Raw genomic sequence first — 9,310 nt, forward strand, 5'->3', positions numbered from 1 at the left:
GAGACCCGCCAGGCGTCAACGTGCCTGGGGTCTCTCAAGTACCCTCCCTCCATCTCAGCCCAACCGTCTGTGAAAACCCATCTGAAGTAGCTTGAATTGTGTCCCAAAAAATACGTGTTCAGGTCGGGCACCATGGCTCCCACCTGTAATCCCAGCACTTTGGAAGGCCAAGGAGGGCGGATCACTTGAGGCCAGGAGTTCGAGACCAGCCTGGCCAACATGGTGAGACTTTGTCTCTACTGAAAATACGAAAGTTAGCCAGGCATGGTGGCACATGCCCGTAGTCCCAGCTACTCAGGAGGATGAGGCAGGAGAATTGCTTGAACCCAGGAAACAGGAGTTATGGTGAGGCAGTATCACACCATTGAACTCCAGCCTGGGCAACAGCAAGATTTCGTCTCAAAAAGAAATTTTTTTTTCAAGGTGAAATAATCCTGAATTTAGGGTAGACCCTAAATCCAATGTCTAGTGTCTTTATGATAAGAGAGATTTGGACAGAGACACAAAGAAGAAATCCACAAGAAAATGAAGGCAGGGACTGGAGTGATGCAGCCACAGCCAGGGAACACCAGAAGCTGCCAGAAACTGGAGGAGGCCCAGAAGGATTCTCTTCTACAGACTCTGGAGCAAGCACAGCCCTGCTGACTCTTTTAGTTCTGACTTCTGACGGCCAGGACTATTAAATAACATACTGGGTTTTTAATTTTATTTATTTATTTATTTTTTGGAGACAGAGTCTTGCTCTGTCGCCCATTCTGGAGTGCAGTGGCACGAACTCAGCTCAATGCAACCTCCGCCTCCCAGGTTCAAGTGATTCTCTTGTCTCAGCCTCCAGAGTAACTGGGATAACAGGTGCGCACCACCACGCCTACCTACTTTTTTTATATTTTTAGTAGAGACAGGGTTTCACCATGTTGACCAGGCTGGTCTTGAACTCCTGACCTCCTGATCCGCCCACATTGGCCTCCCAAAGTGCTGAGATTATAGGCGTGAGCCACCGTGCCTAGCCAAGAGTGTGATGATTTTTAAAAGCCAACCACGCTGGTCATCTGGGCTTTACACCTCACTGTTCACAAGTCAGTAAGACCCAGGAGAGGCCGCGTCAACAAGCAGACGCGTTCCAGGTGGGGAACTGACAACCCCAAGAGAAAAAAGCTGTGAACACCTTCCACAGTCATGGGTTTCACAGGCTGGCACATTTGACCCTGCACCAGCCTGTTTTCATTCTATGATGTCTGAAATTTTTGGCTCTAGTTTGCTGAGCTATTAAAGGCCCTGTGCTAAAGGTGTCACCTCACTGAGTCCTCATGATCACGACGCTGTATTCCAAGTACTGCATTCCCCAAGTACTGCATTCAGCTTGGTTAACAGATGGCACAGGGATTTCGGTCTGATGCAGAACTTTTGGTCTTCAAAGAACACCTGGCCACACAGTGGTTCACACCTGTAATCCCAGCACTTTGGGAGGCTGAGAAAGGCAGATTGCTTGAGGCCAGGAGTTCAAGACTAGCCTGGCCAACATGGCGAAACCCTGCCTCTACTAAAACACAAGAATTAGCTGGGCGTGGTGGCGCATGCCTGTAATCCCAGATATTTGGGAGTCTGAAGCAGGAGAATCACTTGAACCTGGGAGGTGAAGGTTGCAGTGAGCTGAGACAGGGTCTCACTCTGTCACCAGGGCTGGAGTGTGATCACAGTTCACTGCAGCCTCAAACTCCTAGGCTTAGTAAATCCTCCTGCATCAGACTTTCAAGTAGCTGGGGCCACAGGCGCATGCCACTACACCTGGCTAATTTTTTGTTCCTTTTGTTTTGTTTTGTTTTTGTAGAGTCGGGATCTCACTATGCTGCCCAGGATGGCCTCAAACTCCTGAGCTCCAGCCACCCTCCCACTTTGGCCTCCCAAAGGGCTGGGATTACAGATGTGAGTCACTGTGCCGAGCCTAAGCAGCAATCTTTAACCTGGAGGGGGCATGAGGGGGCTGCTGAGAGGTGAGAAGGGGGAAGGAAAGATAAAGGGCAGGGGAAGTGTGGGTAGCTGGCCAAAGCCAGTCTGACTCACCTTTGGCTGCAACCTATGTTGATGGCTTCATTGTTCCTTAAAGTAATTCAATGACATAGGTCTCCACTGTTATGCCCGTATCACAGTGAGGACACTGCAGTTTCACCGAAGGGTAAGCGTTTCAGAATGGCCAAAGAATCACAGAATCTGGTCCCCAGGAGGACAAAGCACATCCTCATTTTACATACAGGTAAACAGAAAGGTGGACTGGCTTGCCCAAGGCCACACAGCGAGTAGTTCAGAGCAGAAACCAAACTTGAACTCCAAGGTCTCCTGCGTCCTGAGTTCTTGTCCTTCCCATCTCATACAGGCCAGTATCTTGGCACCTCCATCACAGTAAGTGTCTATATTTATTTCTCATTTGTCGCAGCTCACTGTAGCCTCCACCTCCTGGGCTCAAATGATCCTCCTGCCTCAGCCCTCTAACACTACACAGTCTCCCAGGTAGAGGTGCACGCCACTATACCCGGCTAATTTTTTATTTTTTTATAGAGATAGGATCTTGTTATGTTGCCAAAATCGGTCTCAAACTCCTGAGCTCAACCAATCCTCCTGCCTCAGTTTCCCAAAGTGCTGGCATTATAGGCATAAGCAACATAGCAAGACGTAGTCTCTACAAATAATTAAAAAATTAGCTGGGAGTAGTGGCATATGCCTGTAATCCCAGCTACTTGGGAGGCTGAGATGGGAGGACTGCTTGAGCCTCAGGGGTTGAGGCTGCAGTAAGCTATGACTGTGCCACTGTACTCCAGGCTGGGTGACAGAGTGAGACCCTCATCTCAAAAACAAACCAAAATCTACATTACAATGAAATATCTAGAATAAGTAAATCCACAGGACAGAAAGCAGATTCGCAGTGAAGAGGGTATGGGACGTGGCAGCTCTTAGGTACGGGATTGTCTGCAGTGATAAAAAGGTTCTGGAATAAGATAGTGGTAGTGGTTGCACACGATTGAGAATTGTTGGCCGGGCACAGTGGCTCATGCCTGCAATCCCAGCACTTCGGGAGGCCAAGCCAAGATGATTACCTGAGGCCAAGAGTTGAAGACCAGCGTGGCCAACATAATGAAACCCCATCTCTACTAAAAATATAAAAATCAGCCAGGTGTGGTGGCACATGCCTGTAATTCCAGCTACTCGGGAGGCTGAGGCATGAGAATCATTTGAATCCAGGAGGCAGAGGTTGCAGTAAGCTGAGATCATACCACTGCACTCCAGCCTGGGCAACAGAGTGAGGCTGTGTCTCAAAAAAGAAAAACAAAACAAAACAAACAAACAAAAAAACAGCCAAAATTGTGACTGTACCTAAGGCCACTGATTTGGACACTTTAACATGGTTAAAATGGTAAATTTTGTAATGTGTGTCTTACCACAATTTAAAACATACGTCACACAAGGCTGTCCAACCACCTGAGCCCAGGGGCTCAAGATGAGACTGGGCAACACAGTGAGACCTCCGTCTCTACAAAAAATATAAAAATTAGCCAGACGTGGTGATGCACACCTATAGTCCCAGATATAGGAGAGGCTGAGGTGGGAGGATCATCTAAGCCCAGGAGGTCGAGGCTGCAATGAGCTGTGATCATGCCACTGCACTCTAGCTTTGGTGACAGAGTAAGACTGTCTCAAAATGTAAAAACAACAAAATCACACAAATGAAAGAACAAATGGGTTTTTAGTATAAGCCAAAACCTAGCCATCTAGGGACTGAGTTGAACCGGGGGCTGTCTCCAATCACCAGGGCACTAGTTACCCTGAGCCACCACAAGCAGCAGCCTCTGAGGTCCCAGGAGAGAGCCCCTCTGGCTGGAACACAAGCCAAAGATCCTAGCAGGTCAGTCATCAAGCGGAAACCACCACAGCCCAGAAACATGAATCCCTCAATGGCAGTGGGGGAGCTGGGCATCAGCTCTGAATTGTCTCAGACCCACATTCCTGAGCTGTTTTTTATTTCTTGGCCAAAGCAAAAGAATCCCCCAACAACAGAAAAGAGAGAACAAGGCAGAGGAGCGTACAGCTGGGGAGAACGGGCGGCCACCTCTGTGGCAGCACTCCCAACCTGAAAGTCAGTACTGGGTTCAAAATCAGGTTTTTTTGTTTGTTTTTTTATTTTTTTGAGACAGGGTCTTGTTCTGTCTTCCAGGCTGGAGTGCAGTGGCGCACTCGGCTCACTGCCGCCTGGAACTCCTGGGCTCAAGCGATCCTCCTGCCTCAGGCGTGCACCACCACACCTGGCTAACTTTTGTTTTTGTACAGATGGGGTCTCACTATGTTGCCCAGACTGGTCTCAAACTCCTGGGCTCATGTGATCGGCCTTCTAAAATGTTAAGATTACAGGTATAAGCCACTGCACTAGGCCTCAAAATCTTTTCTGGGTCTCCAGGGAGAGTGAAGCGCTGATGCCTGTCAAACCAATCAGAAACTCTCCTGCTCTGGACGAGGTGACGGCACCCACGGCCCCCGGCAAGCACCTGACCACATGACATTTAGAGACACTAGCAGCGGCCCCAGTGTTCACGGGACCCTCAGGAGGCCTGCCCACCTAATTAACAAGCTCTTCAGCCTGAAAACAGCCTCATTAGACAAGGCTCAACTAAACATCTCTAAAGACAGGTAAGTTCAATAAATGAGCTAAGTGAGTAGGTTATATGCAAAAGACAGCCTGGGCAACATGGGAGACCCCATCTCTACAAAAATTACAGAACAATTAGCCAGGTATGGTAGCATGCCTATGGCCCCAGCTACTCAGGAGGCAGGGGTAGGACAATCACTTGAACCCAGGAGGCAGAGGTTGCAGCGAACCGAGATCACGTCACTGCACTTCAGCCTGGGCGACAGAGCAAGACTCTGTCTCAAAAAAAAAAAAAAAAAAAAGAAAAACTAGTGACACTCAGGGAGGCAGAGGGGAGGTTAGTGGTAGGGACTGGAGCATATGGGGTCTGCTGCTAATTTACTTCCTGCTGATTGTAGCCATTCAGGAACATGAGCCAGGAGACCTAGGATATTTCATTTTTATTTATTTATTTATTTAGAGACAGAGTCTCACTGTGCTGCCCAGGCTGGAGTGCAGTGGTGCAATCTCGGCTCACTGCAACCCCTGCCTCCTAGGTTCAACTGATTCTCCCACCCCAGCCTCCCTAGTAGCTGGGATTACAGGTGTGAGCCACCACACCCCGGCTAATTTTTGTATTTTTTTGGTAGAGACAGGGTTTCACCATGTTGGCCAGGCTGGTCTCAAACTCCTGACCTCAAGTGATCCGCCCACGTTGGCCTCCCAAAGTGCTGCGATTACAGGCGTGAGCCACCATGCCTGGCCAAGCCAGGATATTTTATAAGAGGCTCCAGATTTGTTTAACGTTGGGAACTAATGACAAAAATCCATTTAATCCTGTGCAGGCCAGATGCGATGCCCGGAGGCTGGGTTTGCCCAGGGGCTGCAGATTTGCAGCTTTCATCCCAGGTTGCATGATTTGTAAATAAAACCCACACAATCACCTCAATATCTTCTCCCTAAGTTTGGGATTGCCTCTTGAGAAGAAGAAAATCACTTTTTCTACAGCCACCAAAAGAGTGGCGCGTAGACTTTCCCACTGAACAGCAACCAGACCCTAGAGTAAGTTACTTAACCTCTCTGTATCTCAATTTACTTATCTGTAAAATAGGGATAGTCAAAGTACTACAAGGCCAGGCACGGTGGCTCACGCCTATAATCCCAACACTTTGGGAGGCTGAGGAGGGGGCAGATCATGAGGTCAGGAGTTCAAGACCAGCCTGGCCAACATGGTGAAACCCCGTCTCTACTAAAAATATAAAAATTAGCCGGGCATGGTGGCGGGCACCTGTAATCCCAGCTACTCGAGAGGCTGAGGCAGGAGAATCGCTTGAACCCGGGAGGCAGAGGTTGCAGTAAGCAGAGATTGCGCCACTGCACTCCAGCCTGGGCAACAGAACAAGACTCTGTCTCAAAAAAAGAAGTACTCCAAAGGGTTGTTGGAAGGTTTCAATGTGTTTGTACTAGAAAAACACCCCCAATAGCACCAAGTCATTGAGATGCCTCATTTCATATTATCACGAGCTGCCCGTGATTCCCCTGTGAGGAAGGACGACGTCTGGGCTGCTTGCATTTTTTTCTAACCCCTACCCCAGGCCTCCTCTACATCATCAAAGGGTCTAGGGTAAGTCTAGCCTCAGGCCAATCAGGTAGGTAGAGGCGAGGGATAGGAGGAGTCAAGTTTCATCCCTAGGACGACATCTGTTCCCAGATCCAGCAACACCACACAGAAATAGATCAGAGAGACAAAGATGCTTTTAAAGGCAAAAATAGGCTAGGCCAGGCACAGTGGCTCATGCCTGTAATCCCAGCACCTTCGGAAGCTGAAGTGGGAGGATCACTTGAGCCCAGTAGTTTGAGACCAGCCTGGGCAATGTGGTGAGACCTCATCTCTACAAAAAAATTAAAAATTAGCTGACCGTGGTGGCATGCACCTGTAGTCCCAGCTACTTGGGAGGCTAAGGCAGGAGGATCACTTGAGCCTGGGAGGTCGAGGCTGCAGCAAGCCAAACTCGCGTCACTGCATTCCAGCCTGTGCAACAGAGTAACACCCTGTCTCAATAGTAAAAAAAATAAATAAATAAAGTAAAAAAGGCTTTCCAAAAGCATGGAAAGACATTTCTTCTTCAGATTAGTATGGTTGTTTTGGGTTTTTTTCAGGCAGGGTCTTGCTCTGTTGCCCAGGCTGGAGTGCAGTGGTGAGACCATGGCTCCCTACAGCAGTGACCTCCTGGTGTCAAGCAATCCTCTCTCCTCAGCCTCCAGAGTAGCTGGGACTACAGGCACAAGCCACCATGCCTGGGTAAATTTTTTAGTTTTTGTAGAGATGGGGTCTCCCTATGTTGGCCAGGCTGGGCTCAAACTCCTGGCCTCAAATGATCCATCTGCCTCAGCCTCCCAAAGTGCTGGGATTACAGGTCTGAGCCACCGTGACCGGCCCGCACCCAGTGAATCTTAATATACCTATATCCCAGGCCCAACACAAGGGTTCCTGAGTGAATACAATGAACAAATGAACTACCAATCATGAGTACTTCACAGTCACTGAAGAAGAAACTTAAATTCAGTTTCCAACCCCAGGAGACAGCTAGCTGGCTTCCCTTGGGCATCAGACATTGGAGAAGGACGCCCAAATGCCTCTGACGCCTCAACCAAAAAGCCTGACTAATGCTGAGACAAGAGGCAGTTCTACGCAGTGGCAGACTCACAGAAGCTCTGCAGTCACCCCCGAGTCCTCATCCCAGCTCCACCATCCACCTGCTCTGTGACCTCAGGCATGCCCCTTACCCTCTCTGAGCCTACTTCCTCGTCCATTAAATGCACATCATAATGAAGACTTCCAAATCACACGCAGCTACATAGTGCCCGCATTAGTTGGCCATGTCAAGGACTGTGGGGATGCACAACCTGCTCATGTGAAACTGATGCATACTCCAAGAACGCTGTCCCAGGACAGCGAGGCTTCCTGACAAGGCTGGAGGGGTCTGTCTCTCAGACCCGGTGACAGCAACTGCCGCACATGTCACACCTGCTGGTGGGGCCTCAGGTTTCCAATAAGTGCTGAGAAGAAAACTCGTCAGCCACAGAGTGACCTTCCAAAATGGGGTCCTCTACAGCTCTTTTGTTTTTTTGAGACACAGTCTCGCTCTGTTGCCCAGGCTGGAGTGCAGTGGTACGATCTCAGCTCAGTGCACCCTCTACCTCCCAGGTTCAAGCAATTCTTCTGCCTCAGCCTTCCAAGTATCTGGGATTACAGGCATGTGCCACCATGCCTGGCTAAGTTTTCTTTTTTTTTTTTTTTAAGTAGAGACAGGGTTTCACCATGTTGGCCAGGCTGATCTTGAACTCCTGACTTCAAGTGATCTGTCCACTTCAGCCTCCCAAAGTGTTAGGATTATAGGTGTGAGCCACCACACCCACCCTCTGCAGCTCTTAACGGTCACCTCTGCTTGGACACGCTACATAGGCTTTTGTGGACTGAGGCCCCCAGAAGCCCTCTCCCGGCGCCCGCCCGAATGCTCAGAGCAATCTGCACAGAGCCACCATGAGCTGAGCTGCACCTGTCACACTGAACAGGACCTGCCCAGCCCTCCTCGGCCGCCCAGCCCCAGATGCCACTCCTGCCCACCTTCACGCCCTCCAGGAGTGCCTGGGGGTCCTCGATGCCCTCGGGAACACACTTCTTGTTCTCCGGGAGGGATTCCAGTTTCTCCACCAGAGCTTTCAGGCCCTTCAGTTCAAACTCGGTCAGATGGGTCCACTTAGTAGAGACCTCCGTGGCGGGAGAGCCAGTGGGGGTCTTGGGGTAGTCTACGGGCAACGTGGCGGACTTCACACTCTCCTCTGACTCGTCAGACAAAGTCCTTTTGAGGAACCGCAGGGCAGGTGCTTTGGGCTTCTTCCCGAGGGCCTCCTGGTCCTCGGAGGGCATGCTGGTGGGTGAAGCGGAGCCATCGGTGGGCGGTTTGGGTGCCCTGTCCCTGCCCTCACCCTCCTCGTCCTTCTCCTCCTCCTCCTGAGGCTGCTGATCACAGGCCTCCTCCTCCATCTCCAGCCAGGAATCCGAAGAGAAGCCGTCTATGCTGGGCTTCCTCGGGGCATCTGTGGGGAGGGTCACAAGACAGACAGAGATGATGCCTGACTCCCTGCCAAGGTCTTTGGAACTTCCACTCGCCAAAAGTCCCCTTGACTCCATAGATCCAGCTTCTCTGACAATCCTAACGGTCAGTACCTCCAGCCTCTGGAAAGGCCGTGCTGGACGCAGGTTCAGATCCCTACCCTGCTGCTTCCCAGTTGTGTACACCCACATGGGTTGCCTCGCCTCTCTGAATACTGGCACTTTATTTATTTATATAAAGACAGTCTCACTCAGTCGCCCAGGCTGGACTGTAGTGGCACTATCTCAGCTGGTTGCAACCTCTGCCTCCCGGATTCAAGTGATCCTCCTGCTGCTGGGGCGCCCACCACACTCAGCTAGTTTTTTTTTTTTTTTTGAGACGGAGTCTTGCTGTCGCCCAGGCTGGAGTGCAGTGGCCGGATCTCAGCTCACTGCAAGCTCCGCCTCCCGGTTTCACGCCATTCTCCTGCCTCAGCCTCCCAAGTAGCTGGGACTACAGGCGCCCGCCACCTCGCCCGGCTAGTTTTTTTTTGTATTTTTAGTAGAGACGGGGTTTCACCATGTAAGCCAGGATGGTCTCG

The 9,310-nt window shown here is 50.4% G+C and overlaps 1 protein-coding gene across 4 annotated transcripts in view; it reads right to left on the bottom strand.

Moving 5' to 3' along the window:
- Positions 1–8,975, bottom strand: part of KDM2B (lysine demethylase 2B) — a 74,941-nt gene extending 65,966 nt beyond the window's left edge. The window contains exon 1 of one of the 4 annotated variants that reach the window (XM_031936381.1): positions 8,241–8,975. In XM_031936381.1, coding sequence (XP_031792241.1) covers positions 8,241–8,921 — 681 coding nt within the window. In that variant the 5' untranslated portion in view covers positions 8,922–8,975. The remainder of the gene's footprint in view (positions 1–8,240) is intronic. The other 3 variants (XM_031936380.1, XM_031936378.1, XM_031936379.1) reach the window with 3 other exon arrangements.
- Positions 8,976–9,310: the final 335 nt, after the last annotated feature.

The sequence above is a fragment of the Piliocolobus tephrosceles genome, chromosome 10, assembly GCF_002776525.5.
Source record: "Piliocolobus tephrosceles isolate RC106 chromosome 10, ASM277652v3, whole genome shotgun sequence".
Taxonomy (NCBI): domain Eukaryota; kingdom Metazoa; phylum Chordata; class Mammalia; order Primates; family Cercopithecidae; genus Piliocolobus; species Piliocolobus tephrosceles.